This window comes from Schistocerca cancellata, chromosome 10 (genome assembly GCF_023864275.1).
Source record: "Schistocerca cancellata isolate TAMUIC-IGC-003103 chromosome 10, iqSchCanc2.1, whole genome shotgun sequence".
Classification (NCBI taxonomy): Eukaryota; Metazoa; Arthropoda; class Insecta; order Orthoptera; family Acrididae; genus Schistocerca; species Schistocerca cancellata.
In genome coordinates this window covers 208,631,007-208,655,804 of record NC_064635.1, presented here as the reverse complement: position 1 = coordinate 208,655,804, position 24,798 = coordinate 208,631,007, and the positions used below count along the sequence as shown (strand labels likewise).

Genomic DNA, 24,798 nt, shown 5'->3' with positions numbered 1-24,798 from the left:
GTAGCCAAGGAAACATGTGGGTCAACGATGGAAAAGAAAAATCACTACCTCGTCGCCAATTGTTATAACTTCAAGTTGAACAAATATATTTCAAGGATGATGCAATACATGAAAGTCACAGATCAAGTAAACAGATTAAGACGTGTGTCACTTTAACAGTCAATTAATGACTGAGTCCGAGTCTATCGGCCGCTGGCTGGCTGGCCGCTTAGGTGGCGCTGCTGCTGCACGGCTGGCAGACAGCGCCGCACGTGGAGGACGCGTGTAACTGCGAGGCGGCACTTTGAAAGACCGGCGAGTCACAACAGAAACACAGGTCAGTCAAAAGTACACAGCCATGTATTCAGGGAGTATACAGGGAAAAGGAAAAACAATTCCCGGATTATTCCCGGATTTCTCCCGGATATCCCGTTTAAAAAAAAATATGCTTTTTCCCAGGCGAAAATACACTTTTTCCGTGCTAAGTGACAGTACGTTTTCCGTAGATTTTCTCTCGGAACTGTAAAACTTATCAATCCTTTGAATGGTTAACGTTTTATGCAATCGCGTAGAACTTCCCGGGACAAAAAAGAAAAGACGGGGCAGAGAAGTTTTGAAAGACCTTTGTTTTGCAGCAACATATACGCTGCATATTTTCGTATTACGAAAGTATAAATTCGAATTGCACCAAACACAGCGTGTTAGTTTCCGCAGTGTTGAAACCGAGGTTGATATATCCTTTTGTAAGCGAGTCATATCTCAAGCCACGAGATCTCGCCAGCCAATAGCAACATCACTTGTTACATAGCGCGAACACACAAGAGGAAAAGTTAACGGTTTACATTAATGTACACAGTACCGTATATCTACAAGAAAAGCTAAGCTTTCATATATAATATTGGTCTCTAAGATTAACACGCTACAACAGAAGCTAAGCTTTCACATGTAATATTGATCTTTTTTTTTTTTTGCGTGTGTTATACTTTAAGATACATCACACAAATGTGCCAGTAAATTTAAAATTATGACATAAATGTCTCGCGGCTCGAAATTTTTGTAAGTGGCTGGTCCTCAATCTGTTCAGTTTCGAATGCTCTGTGATTTAGATATCCATCCCACTTTCTCACACGTAACATAATTCATCTTGGGTAAAAAGAAATTTACTTTGAAAGTAACGTTTTTCTAACCACTGTTCGCAATACTATCCGCAGACTGTTAGAAATAGGTTCGATTTACCAGTTGCCAAAGAGCGCCAGAAAACAGACATTATTGTGCGTGTGCAACTGCAGTGGTGTAGGAAGCCCACATGTTCGTGTGTATAAAGCACTAAGAGAGCTTAGATTACACCATAAAAGAAACAGGGCATCAGAGGATACTCCAAAGAGCATCGGAATTTCGTAAACCATACTAAAATGCATAATTCAGCTTGAAGTGCAAATTGGCTTTTTCCAGATTCACAATGAAGCAGGTCCCATCTGATATTAAGCTATTCAGTGTGGTTTTTGGGATGCAAATTTTCTTGGAGTACCAGTACTATATGATCTCATTTTTGGTTCTTTATTATGGCATAATGCCATACATGGCAAAAGATGATAACGTGCACTTGAAATTCAGCGAACAGTTGGAACTAGCCAATACTGTAGAATGAACACTTCGTTTCAAATAAAATGATCGCCTCGGCGGAAAGATTAATCAACCCAAATATCTTTAGCAAACTTGCAAAAATAACTTCATTGTTCTGCAAGGCGATTAATGCTTGACTGCTACTAACTTGGAAATAAAATCAAATCAGAAAACTGAAATTAATAATATATTTTTGCCCTCCATAATAATGTGAATGTATTTTAATTCACCTGATAGCTCATGGCCACAGAAATCCGATTTGTTTTCATTTGACGTGGGAGCTGTAAACGAAGAGAAGCAGCGAAATCACTTAACGTAAACACGGGTCACGTGCAGGTTAACCCCCTCCCCACAACAACTCTGTGCAAGCGCAAATCTAGCAGCTAGGGCGCGCGAGAAAAATTTTTCTCGTTTGCATCTGGCTGCTTGCAGCTATTACCGATACAGATAACAGCCAAACTACAAGTAGCACCGTAGCGGGAAGCTGGAGAAGGTACTGCTTACAGGCGAGTCAAATGCGCATGCGCAAAAGACCGCTGGCAATTGGTCAAACGAACCTAATGTGAACAGTTGTGACGTCATGGTCATAGCAAGCAGTTCATTGTTACGAAGAATTACAGTCTGCGCCCTACGGCCTTTGACATATTTTTGCTATTTGCAGACGATTGTGCGTGCACGGGGTTTCGTTGTAAATTGCACATTTCCTTTGCCACTAAAGTTTTATTTTTTTCCCTTTCATTTGTATTTTATTGCTGCACTATCATTCTCCAGTAGCAGGATACAATAACGTTCTTTGCTAGAAAATCAATTCTGCAGTCAAAATTACAAAAATTCAACCGAAAGCTAAAACAAAAATTCCCGGAATTCCGAAAAATTCCCAGGTTTTTCCCGGTTTTCTCCCGGATGAAAAAATTCCCGGGTTTTTCCCGGATTTCCCGATTGTCCCGGGTCGTATACACCCTGGTATTACAACAAAACTTGTTGGTCTGACTCTGCTACAAATAAGAGACATTGTTAGGTTATGTTTTTGGTTTCTGTAACTAATGTTGATGTTTTATAACATATTGGCATTTTGATTTTATCACTATATCAATCACCATTAAATGTGAATCTTAACTATTACATCTTTCCTGAATACCCTTCACATATATACAATTGAAATTTAACCTAATTAACTTCAAAATATGACAATTTTCTACAACTTCATTTTACTCCACCTTCAATTGGGAAATTTTCCCTATACGCATTTGAAACTTATATGTATTCATATTTTTCTCAGTTGGGTAATACAGTGGCAACAGTTTTAGTTACTATTTGAACACTGCATTCAAATTACTGTACTACTCCTAACCTTCATAGTTTTGTTTCTTGCTTTCTTGTTGAACTTCAAATTATCTACAACTGCTCTAAAACATTACTACATACCAATTACTCTGAATGTACAATTATGCTAATAATGGCAACAATGTATGCCAACACTTAACAAGACGTCAGAAACATGCCCTACAATTACGTAAGTCTCACATTACACTTATCCAGTACAGATACTGTCAAATATCGGAAGCGTTTATTAATTTAATATAAATGCGGAAAACTATAGCCATTTACTTATGAAACATTAGTTTATGTCCATAAACTAGTTTTAGATTCTTTTGAGGCTCATCTTTAAACATGGCATGCAAAAGATACATAATTCTCTCTACGAAATTGAAGGTGTCACTGCTCACCACTTCGATGAGGCACTGAATGACAGAGAGGCACATTTAAGGCTTCAACTATGACAGGCACATTTAAGGTTTCAACTACAGGTGGACACATTTAAATGTTCTGTCACTGTGGCTGTCCGTCACTCAGTGTCTCCACTATGGTGAGAAGCCACGTACCCTACATCCTACTAACGAAATAGTTCACAGGTCAACAGTCAGATGTCAATTTCCTACAGGCACAACATTTCAGCAAGTGACTACGTTGGTAGGCTGATGAAATGCTCTGTTGCCTGTTACACATCTCCAAGGGGAAAGCTACGTATTTAACTTCTCTTGTGTTTTCTTAGCAGCTTCTTTCTTAAATTCATGCACGTTTCCGTTTAAGATGTTTAATCTCTTGTTTTTTGATTTAGGGTAAATTCAGACAGTCTGTAGTGCAGCTTTCATTTCTTCTGAACAGCCAGTTACACAGCTCATTAAAATATCAAGTCTCTACTGGCGACATATTAGGTGCATATCTAGGGTTCTATCTACTGTTATAGTTTACCTCTTCAGGTTGTCCTGCTAGGACGGTTAGGATGTTTGCATGCCGTATGGAGGTGCACGAGGAGTTGGGTGCAGTCTGCACACAGCTGAAGGCGCTTTTGGCTAAAATCTGCTGCCTTCAGACCACTACGTCAGGGTGTAGCGGTGGCAGAAAACCTGGTGCAATGCACGGACACCTCAGATGTCACTTGCTTCGCCCTCAGGCTCTGCTGGCAAGACACCTCCTAGTATACCCAACACGGTGGATCCTTCCTCACAGCAAGACGAGCGGCAGGTGTTAATGCGTTCCCGTCACTTGACGCAGAAGGCCGATGCGGAGGCCGACTGTCTGGTCTCACCTATTCTTCTGCGAGTGAACAGGTAGTTGTTCCTTCAGCATGGTCTGAGTAGACATACGTGGGCAGGAGTTTTCTAGTACGGGGAGCACCAACGTTAGGTGTGTAGCGGAGTCCTTCTGTAAGATAGTGTTCAGGGCTGGAAAGAGAGCAAATTTGCACTCAGTTTATCTGCCGTGAGGTCTCACCTGAGATTTGGAGGAGACTTTGCCTACAGCTATCGAACATACAGAATGCAGTCGTCTGCAAGTTGTGGCTCACTTCGGCACCGACAACACCTGTCGCACGAGTTGTGATGCCATCCTCAGTTTATAAAGGTGGCTGGCAGATGTGGTGAAGGCTGATGGCACCGCACGTGGGGTCCAAGCAGCACTTGCAGTTTGCAACATCGTTCCGAGAGTTGATCAGGATTATCCGGTTTGGAGCCGAAAGGAGGGTCTCGACCGAAGGCTTTATTAACTCTGTGATGGTCTTGACTGTGGGATTTCTGGACTTGTGTTATTGGGTGGAGAATTGTAGGCCTCCCCTTGATAGGTCATGTGCGCACTACACAAAACAAGGAACTACTTGGTTGGCAGAGTACTTGTGGATGGGGCTTTTTATGCTAGGTTGTTGTTTGAGGTACTATGATGAACACTAGCTGACAATACACAAATAACTAAATCAAACTGCATTCAGAATTGAGATATGTTGACTGTCAAATTGTTATAGGTAAATTGTCAAAGTATTTGTAACAAAGTTCTCGAATTTACTGTCCTCCAGGAAAGTTCTCGTGCACAAATTATTCTTCGGATTGAGAGTTGGCTGAAATCCAAAGCAGAAAGTTCTGAGATACTTAGTGAGCCACAGAACACATACAGCAACGACAAATTAGATACCGTAGGAGGGGGAATGTTCACTGCTGTTGACCCCGAGGTCGAATCTGAGCGAGACAGTAAAGTTGTCTGTGAGCCGTGGAGCTCACCTGCAATGTTTCTATTTGGCTTCGTGCGGTCTCTCCGTTGCATATTTTCGTCGGTCTGCGATGCCACCTGTCGGCCTTTTTGCGCAGCGTGGAGGTGGCTCAGAGCTGGTGAGTGGAGCTGGAAACAAGACATTGGTCGAGAGCAGACTTCACTTTCTACCAGCTGGCGAGTTGAGTTGGAAGCGAGACATCAGTCGAGAGCAAACCTCGCTTTCTTCTGGACACGGCCTGGATTTACCTTCCCCACTGCTTTGTGGTTGGTTTGTGGGGTTAAAGGGACCAGACTGTGATGGTCATCGGTCTCCCCACTGCTTTGCAGTGGGAAGGCTGTTGCACAAGCAGCTCTTCACTATTTCTTCAGCAAGCCAAGCTGCACGAGGAGCAGGTGTGACATGTCCCTGCACTTTCAACGTGGCAGTTACAGTGATCCACTTGAAGGAGGTAGTTCTGGCTCCCCGAGAATTGCTGGACACTGGTTCTGTCAACTGAGTGTGGGTAAGAATGCTACACTGAGGGTTGCAAATTGACTGAGTTTACGTGTTCTGGCGATAAAAATCTGGGCCATTTATACTAATATTTGGTGCCTTGTTGGTTGTTCCTGTTGAGCCTAAATTAATTGTATGTTTTCCTGACAGTGACTTATGAACACATGGTACCACAAGAGTGAGCTTTAAATATCAGTTAATGCAGTTGTTAACATCTCACTCAGGCAATTAATTGGTATCATTTAGTTTTAGCATGATGAATGTAGAGGAATTATGGGCAAAGCTTAAACTGATTGTAAATCACGATCTGGAGAAGCAGCTGCCTAGCAAGTGCACCGACAGAAAAGGCCCACTGTCATTTAACAACAAAATTTGGAAACAGCTGATGAAACAAAGGTTGTTGCACTCTTGGTTCAAAAGAGAACACGCAGATGATGACAAAAGTTAGTATGGATTAGTGCATCTGTAAAACGATCTACGCATGAAACATGTTCCTACTGCTGTCATATCTAAGCAAATGAACTAGCCAAGAACCCAAGAAAATTTTGAGATTATGTAAAATCACTAAGTGGGTCTAAGGCTTCTAATGGGTCTAAGGCTTCTATTGGGTCTAAGACTTCTATCCAGTCACTCTTTGATCAGTATCGAGTGACAGTAAAAGGTACCAAAAGGAAAGCCAAAATTTTAAATTTCCAATTTAAGAAATCACTCATGCAGGACAATTGTACAAACATATTGTTGTTTGACCGTTGCACACATTCACATATGGATGACACAATATTAGACATCTCTGGCACAGTGAAACAACTGAAAGAGCTCTAAACAAGGAAGTCTCAAGGTCTAGCTGATCAAAATCTAGTTTTAAAGGTGCTCTGTAGCTTCGGCCCATTACTCAGCGTGCATTTATTGTCAATCACTCACTCCGTGCACATTCCCAAGTGACTGGAAAACAGTGCAGATGATTCCTGTATATAAGAAGGCAAAACAACAAACCTGCAAAATTACCAAGCAACATTCCTAACATTGGTTTGATGCAGAATTCTTGAACATATTCTCAGTCTGAATACAATAAATGTCCTAGAGGTGAAAAAGCTTCTGTCCATGAATCAGCATGGTTTTAGGAAACACTGCTCTTGTGAAAATACCTTGTCCTTTTCTCACACGATTTACTTTGAACTGCAAATAAACAGCAACAGGAAGATTCCATATTGCTGGATTTCTGGAAAGCATCTAACACAGTGCCCCACTGCACTCTGTTAATGAAGGTACACACATACGAACAGGTTCCACAATGTGTGAGTGGCTCTAAGACTTCCTAAGTAATACAATCTGGTATGTCGTCCTCGATGGCAAGTATTCGTCAGATATGAGCGGTTCGTTAAGAGTGCCCTAGGGAAGTGTGACGGGACCACTATTATTTTTTACATACATAAATGATCAGACAGACAGAGGGCAGCAATCTGTGGCTGTTTGCTGATGATGAGGAGGTGTATGGTAAGGTGGTGGTATTGAGTAACTGAAGGAGGAGTGACTTTGACGAAATTTCTAGTTGGTGTGATGAATGGCAGCTAGCTCTAAATGTAGAAAAATGTAAGTTAATTGTGGCCGAGCACGAAAAGCAAACCTGTGATGTTCAAGTACAGTACTGTGGTGTGCTGCTTCACACAGTCATGTCATTTACATATCCAGGCATAACATTGCAAACCGATGTGAAATGAAACGAGCACATTACGTGTTGTCCATCTGTAAAGTGGACTGCATACAGAGCCTTAGCATGATCTATTCTCGAGTACTGCTCGAGTGTTTGGGAACCACACCAGGAGGGCTTAAAGGAAGGCATCGAAGTGATTCAGAGGCGGGCTGCAAGATTTGTTAGTGGTAGAATCGAGCGACACATAGGTATTACGGAAATACTTCAGGAACTCAAACGGGAATTCCTGGAGGCAAGGTGACATTCTTTTTGATGAAAATTTAGAGAACTAGCATTTGATGTTGACTGTAGAACAGTTCTACTGCCACCTATGGATACTTTGCTCAAGGGCCACTAAGATATGATAAGAGAAATTATAATTTATATGGAGGCATGCAGACAGTAGTGTTTCCCTTACTCTATCAGCAAGTGGAACAGGAAAATCCTCCGCCACGTGCCACACAGTGAACAGTCGATTGCGGGGTACGTATGCAGATGTAGATTGCCATGTGGTTGCTTGTCACAACATTGTGCCTGTTGTGCAATGGCATCCAGAACGTTCACCCGTGAACTATTTCAGGGTCAACAGAAACATCCGATCTCACGCGTCGGCTTTGACCCGTGACGTAAGGGTGTTGTGGTGTGTGACGTCATTACGGCGCGGAGTTTGGTTTGTGAGTGAGGCGTGTTTGTAGATGTTGCCTCGTTGACGTTACCTTAGTAGGAGTTTTAGGGCCTGTAATATATAGTTTACCTTTTTACTGTACTTTTTGTTTTAACGTCGTCTATGAGGCTTTTATCAGTTTGCCATTAGATTGTTCAATCTTTATGGTCTATATGTTTTGTCGCTACTCGTTATGTCTAATGAATCAATATTGTTCTTTCTTTTTTTTATTTGTTTCTTTTTTTATCTTTTGATTGACCTACACATTGATCTGTAGCGTAGCCCTGAATACGAGGTTAGGTTGGTAGTTTTTTTTTTGGCGGCGCGGGAGGGGGGGGGGGGGGGTGGGTCAGAGGGGGGCGCAGCCCCCCCCTGCCTGGCCTTGAGTACCACTTGTTTATTATTATCTTTGTTTGTTATCAATGTTAGCAGATTGTTCTTGTGAAACCTTTGTGTGTGTTGTTTTTCTATGTGTTTTCGTCTTTGTGATACGTATGCAACATTTTAATATCCGCCATATTGGAATTGTCGTTTATGGTCGTTTCCGCCATATTTGTGACGTCATGGGTCAAAGCCGACGGGTTGGATCGGACGCTTCCATATTTCCCTATTTCATCATGATGTATGGCTTGAGAAGCGGAAGGATTTATTTCATATTGCTCTTATTCCAGATTTTTCATTGTATAAATCCACTTTTAGCATCTGCAGCAGTATGAGTGGTATTGTTCTCAATAACTAACTAGCATCTTCCATTTTAAATGTATATTGGCTACAGATTTCAGTATTCACTATAAATGAGTGAGTGTCAACAGAAACTGCCAGTTGTACAGCATATGCTAGATGTTGACAGACTTCAACTGACAGTGTGTATAGTGAATCGTAAATTCTGTAACCAACAGACAATGAAAATGCAAGATGTCAGCTGGATCTACAACCATACTGTTACAAGCTAGTATCTATTAGGCGGAATTATTTAACTTCCATGTGCCCCTTCTGAAAACTGAGTCTGAAAGGGCTCAAAATCTAGTTTATGAAAATAAAAAAAAAAAAAAAAATACAGGAAATACGGAAGCGTCCGATCCAACCCATCGGCTTTGACCCATGACGTCACAAATATGGCGGAAACGACCATAAATGACAATTCCAATATGGCGGATATAAAAACGTTGCATACGTATCACAAAGACGAAAACACATAGAAAAACAACACACACAAAGGTTTCACAAGAACAATCTGCTAACATTGATAGCAAACAAAGATAATAATAAACAAGTGGTACTCAATGCCAGGCAGGGGGGGGGGCTGCGCCCCCCCCTGAGACCCGCGCCCCCCCCCCCCCCCACCGCCAAAAAAAAACTCCCAACCTAACCTCGTATTCAGGGCTACGCTACAGATCAATGTGTAGGTCAATTAAAAAAAGAGAGAGAGAGAGAGAGAGAGAGAGAGAGAGAGAGAAAACAATATTGATTCATTAGACATAACGAGTAGCGACAAAACATATAGACCATAAAGATTGAACAATCTAATGGCAAACTGATAAAAGCCACATAGACGACGTTAAAACAAAAAGTACAGTAAAAAGGTAAACTATATATTACAGGCCCTAAAACTCCTACTAAGGTAACGTCAACGAGGCAACATCTACAAACACGCCACACTCACAAACCAAACTCCGCGCCGTAATGACGTCACACACCACAACACCCTTACGTCACGGGTCAAAGCCGACGCGTGAGATCGGATGTTTCTGTTGACCCAAAATACATTTCATACATCACTCGCCATAGTTTTCTGAATTTAATTCAACATAAGTTTGAGTTCCACTTACCGTTATGAGACCATAAAATTTGTCACACACTTGATTAAATGCTGTTGCCTTTATCTCCCCAGATTCATCAACCAATTTCACAGAAAATAGTCTCCATTCTCCTTTTTGATTTGAAATTAATTGTATTGTCTTATTTTCAACACGAGCTTTTATTACCCACCTGGAAGCACATAGTACATTAGCTAAAAATGAATCGAGACATCTAACTGTTCACATGTGTAATATGAGTCAATACTTGTGAAAAGGTTAGATTGCTACACACTAAAAATTGCAGGCAGAAACAACAAAAAGACTATTACACACTAAGCTTTTGGCCAAAGCCTTCTTCAGAAAAGAAGTGCATTGAAGGGAGTTATCCTTACAATACTTTCTCTGCTCCTGAAATTATCCTGGCCTTGACCTACAGTAACCTACTATCCTCACACCCTCCCCCCCAATCCCTCAGTGCCTTGCCATCCGTTCCCCTTCCCTAGCCCCTCGAGATTGCTGCTTCCATTCTACATGGAAGTTGCATTCCTGTCCAAGCTGTTTAAGATTGGCAGTCATACTTGCACAAGGTGTGCTCGCTTGTGGGGGTGAATGAATGTGTGTAGGTTTCCTTTTCTGAAAAGGGCTAAATATGTGCCTGTCTGCAACTCAACATGTCGTCTTTACAGTGAATAGCAGTCTGTCTTTTTCCTTATATTGTAGATATTCCAACCTGGAGTTTCCATTGTTTAATTCTAACATAAATATGTTCGCACAGACAACCAAAATGTGGCACAATAATTGAAACGTGGTCCAAGAATGGCACTTAAGCAGCTACTATTCGACAGCACTGCTGATTTTCATGAATGGCAATAAATGGAGAAGTGCACTGTTAGCCTGAAGCGGTCTGATTTCTTCTGATTCAACACAAGGGAGCTGAGACGGTAACTTTTTATTCAATTTTGCACAAAGCAGTGAGAAAAATAAACTCTAATAATTCATAAAGCATGCAAATCACTGGCACAACTGTTGAGAAACATGGATCTTCGAGTTTGCAGATCACTGTTGGTTCTCAAATACAATACAACAAATTTTAAGTTAAAGGTTATTCATGAATCAGAGGCTACAAACAACTATGCAGCAGAAAGAAAATTTGATGTTACAGAAGCAAATGTTCATAGTTGGTCTCACTTGAAGAATAAATTAGATATCACTAGTTATGCATGCCAAACCTTCTGGGGATGCCATTCTGGAAAGGTTTTATGAATTACAGCAGCAGGTTGTTCAGTACATGAGAGAGAAACACAATTAAGGCTTCCCAACCATTGACAAATTATATGAATGAAGGCACTAGAGATAAAAATGACATTTCAGATTGCTTGTGTTTTGGAATTCAAAGCAAGTACAAGTTGGTGGATGACTATGATGCAAATGGTGGGGCTTACATTACAATGGAGAACACCACTAGCTCACTGTGTTAGACAAAAAACTGGTTGCGCAACAGCATCATATACATTATCTCAGAAAACAGTATGACTGTTTACAATAGTCAGTGTTACTTTTTAGGTAGATCTTAAGATAATTTATATCAACAAAAAAGTTTGTAAATTTGATTTGTCAGAATATGCCTAAAAAGTTTATTGTGGAGTCTGCTAAAGAAAAAAAAAAACAATGAAAAGAAAATGAAAAAAGCATGTTGTCTTATATTTATGGTCATCTTATAATTGGATAAATACCATAAACTATGTTAGACAATGTGTAAGTTTCATCAACTGGTTCGTTTGTCTACTTGTTGGCAGTATCTGAGGAAATAAGTTTTGCTTTATCTATGATGTAGACACTACTTAATATTTTCCTACACAATATTGAGAACAACTGTTTTAAAAAACATCCAAAATGGGCTAATAAAGCTCTTTATTACCACATGTAAGTAGATGATACACTAATTTTATCTGGCAGAATAGAAAACGTAACAGGCAAACTCCACTCACAATGGAGTAACTTACACAAAAAAATATCACAGCAACAATACAAGAACAAAGAACATAAAATAAACTTTCTAGATCTTGATATCACAAAAAATACAACCACAAACTACATAATTCACAGTAGTTCATGTAATCTAAAAACACATGAAAAAGCATGTTTCCAGACTCACATAGAGGTTAATAAAGTATCCACTAAGGGAAAGTTACATAACTGAACTACAGACAACAAGAAAAATACGAAAAATTAATAGCTACAATCTCACTGTAGTCAACATCACTTATACAAAACACTGCATGCCAACGGGGGCGGGGGGGGGGGGGGGGGGGGGGGACAAGATTCATAGAAAATTTGATTCTCACTTAAACGAATCTACCTTCATTCCACTCACGCCTAAAAGAACAAAAACACACAGCTAATGATGTAACAATGCCTATCAGTCCTCGTCAGCAGCAAAATAGAATGATAAATATATCTGAATTTAGAAATTTTGATGTGTATGAAGAAACATCCATACATTATTTTGAATGAAGAAACTGATTTGAAACCTAAGAAATTCTTTGAAAATTTCACCAATATTTTTCTAATTATTCAGTTTCAAAACGCATTCCTTCGTTTGGGTATTCCATTAATACAGTTTACCCAACTTGAAATGAAATTACGTAATACTTCGTAATATAAATATCATAATTATATAATCTGTGTAAACTTCATCAGGCAAAAATAACAATAAATGGAATTGTTCATTTCTGCACAGAAAAGAATGATGTACTCACACTTCCCGGTATGGGCTGAGTTTAGCAACTGGGCAGATTTTTAGCTTCGGCTGTGGAGGGGTGTATTCCGCAGCTGGAAATGTAGACATTTTTGAAAGAAAAACAATACTTCCTAACCCGAACACACAGTCTAACACCCACAGTCGCGAGTCTCGCGACACTCACTACTGTAAAAGTTGCCGTTTGACAGATGGAGCGACGCTAGCGCTCAGAGAGGCAGGTAAGGTGAACGTCAGACGCGTCGTAAGCGTAATGTTTATTTGCATCCATTTCCTACGTAATTTCCGAATTATTCGAGTTATTTTCTTGCCTCCAAGAGTTTGTTTAGTATCAGAAGGCATATATGTTTCTAAAAATGATTCTAAAATAAGCGCAAGTATGGACAAAAACCATGAGTGGCAAGCTACAACACATTCGTGAAGAAACACTTGTGACATTGGACAGAATTGCAGCTTACCACGTTGATATCAAAAGAATATAAACACACAGATTCACATGTAAGAAGCACAGACATGTACCTCTACATGCAAAAGCGATCGACAGCTCGTTTATCGTTCTGTAGGCCTACTGTGTTTGTAATTGTCACTTGTTTCCACGACCTTCATCTTTATATTATTATAAGTGGGACAAGCAACTGACAAATAGCGGCAGAAATACGCTGAAAACATAATGAGCTGATTACATTACATTTCACGAAAAACCAAATATTTGAATAATTTTCAAACAATCTGTCTTTAGGCACTTTCCTTGTCCCATAATAGTTTCGCTCGAAGTCTAGCGATCTGCACATTCTGACACTTCACACGCTTTTGTAAGACACGAACAGCTGCATTTAATCTAACCACTTCATCGTCAAAGCAGGTCTTGTGTTGATGATTCTCACGAATCTGGCACTAATAAATGGAGAGTTGAACTAGCTACTTCTGTGTCATAGGACTGTTTTACAGCTTTAGATTGACTGTTGAATCTTTGTGGCAGTTTCTTCTTCATCGTCAGTTGAGGTGGCTTATTTGGAATGTCAAACAGTGTGGATACTGCATTCCACACGAGTTTGTTATTGTCTGCGTTCATGACCTGATTTTGTTCGAAATGTAGCGAACAAAACCTAATATTATTATACAGGAAAACCGGGTCTTTCTTCATAAGGTCTTCTCGTCTGCTATTAACTAGCCATTTTTTTTTGCTCCTAAAACGAAACATTCATGATTTATACACATACATTTGCAAATGAATCCTGACGATACAGTTTAGTAACATGATGGTATATACCTCTCAGGATCCTTAGGAAACCTAAAAAAGACAGCTGTGGTGTCTTCTTCCTATTGCTGCTGCAATTTATTGCGCTACAAACGCTCCCGATGGTAAAAACCATTGTATAAATCAAAATAAACAATCACTATTCGCTTTCACGATCATCATTAATACACATATAGTTTGCAAGTGAATTCTGACGATACAGTTTAGTACTATGATGGTATATACCTCTCAGGATCCTTATGAAGAAAGACCCAGTTTACCTGTATAATAATATTAGGTTTTGTCCGCTACATTTCGAAGAAAACCAGTTCATGAACGCAGACAATAACAAACTAGTGTGGAATGCAGTACCCACACTGTTTGACATCCTAAATAAGCCACCTCAACTGACGATGAAGAGGAAACTGCCACAAAGATTCGACAGTCAATCTAAAGCTGTAAAACAGTCGTATGACACAGAAGCAGCCAGTTCAGCTCTCCATGTATCAGTGCCAGATTCGTGCGAATCGTCACCACAGAAGTGCTTTGACGATAAAATGGTTAGATTAAATGCAGCTGTTCATGTCTTACAAAAGCGTGTGAAGTGTCAGAATGTGCAGATCGAGCAAAACTATTACGGGACAAGGAAAGTGCCTACAGACAGATTGTTTGAAAATTATTCAAATATTTGGTTTTTCGTGAAATGTAATGTAATCAGCTCATTATAATGTTTTCAGCATATTTCTGCCACTATTTGGCAGTTGCTTTACTCACTTTGAATAATATAAAGATTAAGATCGCACTTGTGGCAACAGGCAATAGGACACACACAGTAGGCCTACAGAACGATAAACGAGCTGTCGATCGCTTTTGCATGTAGAGGTACATGTCTGTGCTTCTTACATGCGAATCTGTGTGTTTATATTCTTTTGATATCAAAGTGGTAAGCTGCAATTCTGTCCAATGTCACAAGTGTTTCTTCACGAATGTGTTGTAGTTTGCCACTCTATTCATGGTTTTTGTCCATACTTGCGCTTATTTTAGAATCATTAATAGAAGGAGCAGGATGGGTGTAACAAGACGAGACAGATTGCGAAATGAGTATGTGAGGAAAAGACTAAAGGAGGAACCAGTACAGGACAGGATAGAAAAATCAAGACTGCAGTGGTATGGACACATGAAGAGAATGGATGAGGGAAGAATTCCTAAGAGGATGTTTGATCTGCAACTGGAGGGGAAGAGGCCCAGAGGAAGACCAAGAGATAGATGGGTGAAGGGAGTGAAGGAATGTGTGACGAGAAGAGGAGAGAACTGGACGAAGGTGGAAGAGGGGGAATGGTGGAAAGACAGAACACGATGGAGAGGCTTGTGTTCCCGACAGACCCAGCCAGTGGCTGGAAACTGTCCAAGATGATGATGATGAATAGAAACATATATACCTTCCGATACTAAACAAACTCTTGGAGGCAAGAAAATAACTCGAATAATTCGGAAATTACGTAGGAAATGGATGTAAACAAACATTATGCTTACAACGCGTCTGACTAGTGGTGGGCAGGAAATCGCGTATCTGTTAGAAATCACAGTGACTGAGAAGTCACAGATATCACAGTAGCAACTTTACAGAATCTAACTGCGATTTCAGTCACAGTTAGCAGTCGCAAGTAGTATTTCATATTCAAAGACGTGAGCCATCTATTGGTCGAATTTAGCACTGCTTTCTGCGATTTCAGTGACAAGTCGCAACTAAGAGTCGCAAGTAGCAACTAAAAAGCGCGGTTAACAGTGGCATCTGTCGGCCAAAGTTCGTACTACGTCCACCTCTGCGATATGGTATCGGGTCTAACTGCGATTTCCGTGACAAGTCGCAACTAAGAGTCGCAAGTAGCAACTAGAAAGCGCGGTTAACAGTGCCATCTGTTGGCCAAAGTTCGTACTACGTCCATCTCTGCGATACGGTATCGGGTCTAACTGCGATTTCCGTGACAAGTCGCAACTAAGAGTCGCAAGTAGCAACTAAAAAGCGCAGTTAACATACTTTTCCTAGTGTCATCTGTTGACCGACGTACGTACTTCGTTATGAGAGCCTTGTGCCTCACGAGTTCGATGTGCTGTGTGTGCATATGAAGGGCTTATTTCAATAGTGGTACAAGTCCATTTTTGTTCATTTTGAGATACAGAGTCGTAAAGTTAAATGAGCACTGACAAATCTGCATTTGAGATACCAGAAATATTCAAGCATATGGCTTCTTGCTAGAGATGAACCTTTATTTATGTTTGTTTGGATCACGAATTTCAGAAGCATTATAGACAGAAAAGTGGAGCTAATGGACTTGTATCACTATTGAAATAAGCCCTTCATATTATATGACGACATGCACATTCAGCATCAGTTACGATTGTTCAAATACTGCTGTGACTCTGAATGTATTATATTAATAAGAAGCAACATTGCCTTTTTCTCCTGAAAATATCAAGTAACGTAACAAATGTGTTTGATTCTGCTTCCAATATGACAGTTTTGGTTAATACTCCACATGCCTACAGGACTTTGCAATGTTAACACAGCACAACTCAGACATCTGTATAAGTGTAGAGAAATGAAAACAGTCATATGAATGCCTCACTTTTGTTCCGATACAGTTCAAGACTTGGGAGAAAAGTTTTACACCTGGTGTTCTACATGGCAACTTCACACACAAGAACTTTTTGCCGACGCTACTACCACCTACATAAGTAAGCTTTTCCTGTGTTACTTTCAAGTAATGCACTTAAGCTATTCCCAATTTAACTGGAAGATCTCTACTTCCCACTTTCATATCAACAGCCTCAAAATGCATATTGTAGACTTCGGGATATGTTACAGGTCAGTGTCACACCAAGATTGTGGAGAAAGGGGGGGGGGGGGGGCATGTCACTCTCCAACAAGTGTTTACCAATAAGTAAGTGGCGGAAAATTATGGGTATAGGACGGCTTAAACATGTGGAAAATGAGTTTTTTATAATTCACTCACTATATTTGACATTTATTATTCCTTTAAAATCGCACAACTTCAATAAAACACAGTTTAATCATTCACACACTTATTTCACAATTATTTCACTTTTAAACTGCAAATCGTCTAAGAGCTGTCTTGAATCTTCAAGAGTCTCTCTCAAAAACAGCCTTGATGTGGATAGATACGTACAGCAACCAGTAATCAGAGTCAGAACTGTGTCTGCAAAAACACAAGGATTATTAAACAATTTTTACTGTCATTAATTACTAGCAATATAATTGACAGAGTAGACTGCTAATATTTGCTATAATGAATATCACATTTGCAAGAACGATCTCACTGAAGTAATTAAGTCCATCGAAACGCTTAGAAACTAACCTCTCGTCTGACGAAAACGGTCTAAAGACGCTGTGACAATTTCTTCAGATCTGTTGACAATGATATTTTGAGTTATCACTTTACTGAGTGACTGAAATGTAGTTCAGGTACCTGTGAACATAACAATATGTTAGAATTCATTTTCTAAATACGAACTATTACGGTAATGTACGCTACTTACATATTAATTACACTATTAATATTTTCACAGTTGTTTCTTTAATACAAAATTAAAGCCAACGGAAGAAAAAACGTAAAACATACTTGCCAATGACAGGTTTGTTGAGATGCAATTTTCTGTGTTGACAGATGTAACTTTTTCATACGGTGGTAAGTCGCAGGAATCACAGAAATCGCAGAAGTAGCAGAAGTCACAGAAATCGCAGAAGTAGCAGAAATCGCAGAAGTAGCAGAAGTCACAGAAATCGCAGAAGTAGCAGAAATCGCGGAAGTACCAGAAATCGCAGAAATAGCAGTGGCGGAGGGATACACGAACTATGTTCCTTAACTGCGACTCTTAACTGCGACAAATCACAGTTAAGAATAACAGATACTGAAAAGTAGCATTCACAGAAATCACTGATATCGGAAAATCGCAGTTTAGCCCATCACTACGTCTGACGTTCACCTTACCTGCAGCTTGGAGCGCTAGTGTCGCTCAGTGTTGCCAATGTAGCGACTTTGTCGCTAGAAATGGCGACTTTTGCCTTCATCTTAGCGACAAAAAAAACTTTTTAGCGACAAAAATTATTTAGCGACTTATCTGGCGACTTTTGGAGTACTGACGACTTTTGAAGTACAAATCAAAACTATTTTGGGCTAGTATTTTCATTAACAAATCTAAGATTTTAACTATAGATTGGGTACTACATTGACTTTGTTCTAGATTTACTAAGTTAAATTAAGTTCTTAGGAGATCATGTAGCATTGTTCAGCATTTAGTAAACCTGAATATGGGAATTGCCTACAGAGTAAGAAAACCTTGACTACAGAACAATTCATTATTCATTAGCCACTAGCCTGTTATCGTCGATAGCGTAACGATCTATAATTCTTCAACTTTTGAACTCCCTTTATTTTTCGAATTGACAAAAAAACATACATAATATTAAGTATAATAAAATACCTTTCTGTCCAGCAACCTCTAATTTTTCGAAATGTTAACTCGCAGTCAAATTATTACCACATGCACAGTGGTAACGCAAGAACAATTCGGTGGGGGTATCTCAGACATTATTACGTTTTAAACAATGAACAATAGGACTGACATCGAGTTACCGTGTGAGTAGATTGTTTCATGACCTCTAGTTCGCCTGAGTTTTAATGTATTTTCAGTGATTATAAATTGGTGAAACTTATGGTGTGGTGGCTTACATAATGGATTTACCGCAGAAGAAGAAGCAGTACGCTCAAAAATATCGGGATGCGTGGGAAGCAGAACCTGAATTCAATGGGTGGCTGAAACCAGTCGATGGAGACTTATCCAAGGCAAGATGTCAAGTATGTGCAACAGAGTTTTATGCTAAATTGCGTGATATTAGAAAGTATTCGAAAACTATTAAGCATAAACAAAAAATTGATTTAAAAAAAACACAAACCACCTTACCTGTGAAAATTGTTCCGAAAACAACAGTTAGAATAGCAAGCAGAGCGGAAGGCGCCCTTTCTTCATTTATTTTAGCTGTAGATCATTTAGGAATACTGTGCAAGAAGGTGTTTTCCGGTGATGAGGGCGCTAAAAACATGCAATTACATCGTACAAAGTGCACTAACATTATAACTGAAGTTTTGGCTCCATATTTTACACAATCATTTGTTGAAGATATAGGTAACCAAAAATACAGTGTACTAATAGATGAATCCACAGATGTATCAATATCTAAAATGCTAGGTATGGTTACACGGTACTATAGTGTAAACAACCAAACCATTAGATCAGCATTTCTCAAACTCACTGTAGTAGAAACTGCAGATGCAAGATATCTGGCTGCTGTTCTTGTGAATTCTTTGAAAGATCTCAAACTTCCAGTTACTAATATGGTAGGACTTGGCACAGATAATGCTTCTGCAATGGTTGGAATAAACATTGAGCTTTTGGAACAACTCAAGAGAGAATATGGTTTGAAGCATTTGGTATTGATCCGTTGCATTTGTGACTCTCTTCAGCTTGCAATTTCGCACGCCTCAGTGAATACCATACCTAGAAACATAGAGTTTCTTGTATGGGAAACCTACAATTGGTTCTCCATTTCACCCAAAAGACAAGAGGAATATAAAAGGTTTATGAGACAATAAATTGTGGAAAACAGCCACTAAAAATTGTGAAGGTCTGTGCAACACGTTGGCTTTTAATTGAACCAGCAATACGAAGAATTCTGTAGTAGTGGGAAGAACTAAAGTTACATTTTTCACTTGCCATGGTTCAAGATAATTGTTACACTGCCGATCTTTTGTACAAGATGTATTGTGACGATTCAAATCATTTTTACATGTTTTACCTTAAACATGCTTTAAAAGACGCACAAATAGCAGTAAAAGATTTTGAAGGAGAAGACAGTGACCCCACCAAATTACTAGGTACACTTGTATTTCTCATGCAGTCACTCGGACAAAACATAGTTTTTCCAACCGTTGATTTGTTGACAATACCAGGTCCAAGCGAATGTATGTACGCAAATCCGAACCTTGGCTTTATGTTTGAACAGAAATTGTCTGAATCAAGTTTGTCTGAAGAAAATAAAGTTTATTTGAAGAAGAGACGCATTCAGTTTAGGCTGAAACTCATAAAAGAAATTCAACAAAGACTGCCAAGTAACGTTACGATCCTGAAAAAAAGTTAATACTGAATGTTGAAGAAACACTAAAAGTGAATAAAACTAATGCTGTATCGGATGTAGCCAAAGAATTGGGTTTTAGTGGCGATTTCATAGACGGTATGCTGCAAGAATGGCATAATATCAACTTCATTAGGTGGAATAACACTACCAACACTGTTCGATTTTGGAGTGAGGTTTTGCAGTATAAAAATGCCGCAGGGGAGGATCCTTTTTCTTTAATTTCACAGCTAGCAATGACTGCCTACCGCATTCAGATGCAGAAGTGGAAAGAATATTCAGTTCTATGAACATTATAAAAACTAAACAACGTAACAGATTATCGTTAAAGACAATTAATGCTTTGATCATATTCAGAGACCAACTGAAGAAACAAAATAAAGATTGAGCATCTTTTGACATACCGTCAGACGTATTGGAGGTTATTGGAATGAACAAAAGTTACTCTTTTGCGACAAAACCAGTCGAACTGCAACATCATCTTTTGAGCGACGTTCAACCCTCTACCTCAACTACAATTTTGTCAGAGCATGAAACAGAAGAGTTATTCGATCTTCTGAGTGACGACGATGAATAGCTCACATCCGGTATGTATATATTTTGTAACCTAATTTGAGTTCTTGCTTTCTTTTTTTACAAATATAGCTGTATATTTCTAGAATATTTGACTACTGTGATTGAAACAACAGTTCATGTGTTGCGACAATTATGATAACATGTTTAATTAAACGTTAGCGTATATTATATGTATGTTGTTGCAAGTGATGCGTCATTTAATTAAGACAATATAGCTATTACGTAAGAGACAATTTTTATTAATATTTTATTACCCCCCCCCCCTCTCCCCACTGGCTTGTTGCACCATTCACAGCACGAAATTTTCAGTAAAATCAGTTTTAGCGACTTTCTAGCGACTTTTGATATTGAATCTAGCGACTCGGGTTTTTTAGAGTTGGCAACACTAGTGTCGCTCCATCTGTCAAACGGCAACAACTTTTAGAGCAGTGAGTGTCGCGACTGCTATGTTAGACTGTGATTACAAGCTTCAACTGGTAAATGTAGAAACAGCTACATCATTTACTAATCAGAGCAAAGTAACATTGTCTCAAATCACGAACTATCTGATAATCTTGAATAAATTTCTGTTCCGACACTGACAATGTTGAGTGTTTATGGAAAAAGTTCAAGGCATCGTAAAATGCGTTTTAGACAGGTACGTGCCGAGTAAAACTGTGAGGGACGGGAAAAACCCACTGTGGTACAACAACAAAGTTAGGAAACTACTGCGAAAGCAAAGAGAGCTTCACTCCAAGGTTAAACGCAGCCAAAACCTCTCGGACAAAAAGAAGCTAAACGATGTCAGAGTTAGCGTAAGGAGGGCTATGCGTGAAGCGTTCAGTGAATTCGAAAGTAAAATTCTATGTACCGACTTGACAGAAAATCCTAGGAAGTTCTGGTCTTACGTTAAATCAGTAAGTGGCTCGAAACAGCATATCCAGACACCCCGGGATGATGATGGCATTGAAACAGAGGATGGCATGCGTAAAGCTGAAATACTATACACCTTTTTCCAAAGCTGTTTCACAGAGGAAGACCGCACTGCAGTTCCTTCTCTAAATCCTTGCACAAACGAAAAAATGGCTGACATCGAAATAAGTGTCCATGGAATAGAAAAGCAACTGGAATCACTCAACAGAGGAATGTCCACTGGACCTGACGGGATACCAATTCGATTCTACACAGAGTACGCGAAAGAACTTGCCCCCCTTCTAACAGCCGTGTACCGCAAGTCTCTAGAGGAGCGGAAGGTTCCAAATGACTGGAAAAGAGCACAGGTAGTCCCAGTCCTCAAGAAGGGTCGTCGAGCAGATGCGCAAAACTATAGACCTATATCTCTGACAACGATCTGTTGTAGAATTTTAGAACTTATTTTTTGCTCGAGTATCATGTCGTTTTTGGAAACCCAGAATCTACTCTGTAGGAATCAACATGGATTCCGGAAACAGCGATCATGTGAGACCCAACTCGCTTTATTTGTTCATGATACCCAGAAAATATTAGATACAGGCTCCCAGGTAGATGCTATTTTCCTTGACTTCCGGAAGGCATTCGATACAGTTCCGCACTGTCGCCTGATAACCAAAGTAAGAGCCTGCGGAATATCAGACCAGCTGTGTGGCTGGATTGAAGAGTTTTTAGCAAACAAAACACAGCATGTTGTTATCAATGGAGAGACGTCTACAGACGTTAAAGTAACCTCTGGCGTGCCACAGGGGAGTGTTATGGGACCATTACTTTTCACAATATATATAAATGACCTAGTTGATAGTGTCGGAAGTTCCAAGCGGCTTTTCGCGGATGATGCTGTAGTATACAGAGAAGTTGCAGCTTTAGAAAATTGTAGCGAAATGCAGGAAGATCTGCAGCGGATAGGCACTTGGTGCAGGGAGTGGCAACTGACCCTTAACTTAGACAAATGTAATGTATTGCGAATACATAGAAAGAAGGATCCCTTATTGTTTGATTACATGATAGCGGAACAAACACTGGTAGCAGTTACTTCTGTAAAATATCTGGGAGTATGCGTGCGGAACGATTTGAAGTGGAATGATCATATAAAATTAATTGTTGGTAAGGCGGGTACCAGGTTGATATTCGTTGGGAGAGTCCTTAGAAAATGTAGTCCATCAACAACGGAGGTGGCTTACAAAACACTCGTTCGACCTATACTTGAGCATAGCTCATCAGTGTGGGATCCGTACCAGATCGGGTTGACAGAGGAGATAGAGAAGATCCAAAGAAGAGCGCCGCGTTTCGTCACAGGGTTATTTGGTAACCGTGATAGCGTTACGGAGATGTTTAGCAAACTCAAGTGGCAGAATCTGCAAGAGAGGCCCTCTGCATCGCAGTGTAACTTGCACGCCAGGTTTCGAGAGGGTGCGTTTCTGGATGAGGTATCGAATACATTGCTTCCCCCTACTTATACCTCCCAAGGAGATCACGAATGTAAAATTAGAGAGATTCGAGCGCGCACAGAGGCTTTCAGACAGTCGTTCTTCCCCCGAACCATACGCGACTGGAACAGAAAAGGGAGTTAATGACAGTGGCACGTAAAGTGCCCTCTGCCACACACCATTGGGTGGCTTGCGGAGTATAAATGTAGATGTAGATGTAGATGCAGGGAGGAACTGATCCAAATGTTATCAATACCAATTAAATTCCTGTTAAATGCATCCTTGCACTGATAAGCAGTTATCTAATCACTGAGATAGGCTCTCCCAGAGTGCCCCTGAGTGTTACAACACCAAGAAGAATTGCTTCTCTGCTTTTGGCAAAATCAATGTGTAGGTGTTTTTAAGGATAAGGTAAAAGGAAGACTTTATTTTAATTCCTGTAAGAATGAATGAGATCACCGACAATTTTTATTTTGCTACAATTACCAGCACCTTTGACCCATACTGGCACAGATTCAGATTCATTTTTATTTTTTTTATAATTCCTGGTCCTGATAACCAATAGCATGGTGGACATATAATACGATTTACCCATGTCTCTGTTGTAGATCTCACAAATCAGGACTGTGTGATAGGCAATAATTTTATGGCAGTTAAACGATTCAAGATCTGGTATCTTATCTACTATTCATTTTGTTTATTTTATTTCTCCTCCTATTATCAAAAAGGTATGGAATCCACAAGTGACCTAAGTTTAGAATAGATATAATGCTAAAATTTTAGGCAGATACTTTATGGGAATAAAACAGTTTGTAATTTTCGTTAGTCAGAATATGCTAAAAATAAATCTTTCTCTAGGACCCTGTTAGAAAAAGGGGATCATCTCACATTCAGGGTCATCTACAAGATGATGACGATGATGATGATTGGTTTGTGGGGCGCTCAACAATGTGGTCATCAGCGCTTGCACACATACCCAATCTGCATTAGGTCCAATCTAGCCACTTTCAGAGTCAACTATACTTGAGTAAATACAGTACTCCTCTACAGTTACATGTGAATTTGTTCAAGAACTCATATTTTGTTTTTGGAAGTATACTTTCAGCCACCGTTATTGTAAATTTTGGAATCTACCACAGAACCAAAATAAAGATGAAAATTAAACCTTGAAGCTTTGTCATTTTGGTGTGTATTGCCCTTTAAGGTACCTGAAACACAAATTTGTCAGTAATGTCTTGAACAACGGCATAAATGGCTGCTTTTATTTGCATGAACTTTTTTTAAGTGGCTGGAGCTCCAAGTGTTGTTGAGAGTCAGGAAAATGTCACATGCTCTTAACAGGCGTCAACTAACACAAGTGATGAACACGTGTCTGATGTTCAAAATCGAATCAACACTGGCCATCGAATGGGACTGCAGATGATAGCAGAGACTTGGTATTCCAAAAACTAATACATATGACATCACTTGTGACAATTTCAATGTGAAAAAAGTGTGAGCCAAGCTGGTCTGAAAACTGTTGATTTATGACCACAAAAACTACCAAGTGGCAATTATGAATCGAACTTTTGGAAAGTGTGCACGTGGAAACTCATTTTTTGGACAAGCGCATTACGGGTGACAAAATTTGCCTAGGAGTACAAACCGAAGAAGAATTGCCAAGACTCTGAATGGCACACCTGAAAAATCCACTCACCCCAAAAGGCAAGAATGAGCAAGTCGAAAGTGAAAACTGTGCTAATTGTGTGATTCATTGTCAAGAGCATCGTCCGCAAAGATTCTGTACTACGAGGGCTGACAGTAAATGTCCCCTACTATTTGAAAATGCTAGAGAGACTAAGAAAGCA

At 39.7% G+C, this 24,798-nt stretch overlaps 1 protein-coding gene across 1 annotated transcript in view; it reads right to left on the bottom strand.

Moving 5' to 3' along the window:
- LOC126106599 (replication protein A 70 kDa DNA-binding subunit-like) overlaps nt 1-12,730 on the bottom strand; it is a 32,549-nt gene extending 19,819 nt beyond the window's left edge. The window contains exons 1-2 of the mRNA XM_049912944.1: nt 12,551-12,730; nt 9,822-9,981 (exon numbers count right to left, since the gene is read on the bottom strand). Coding sequence (XP_049768901.1) covers nt 9,822-9,981; nt 12,551-12,639 — 249 coding nt within the window. The 5' untranslated portion in view covers nt 12,640-12,730. The remainder of the gene's footprint in view (nt 1-9,821; nt 9,982-12,550) is intronic.
- Between the last annotated feature and the right edge of the window lie 12,068 nt (nt 12,731-24,798).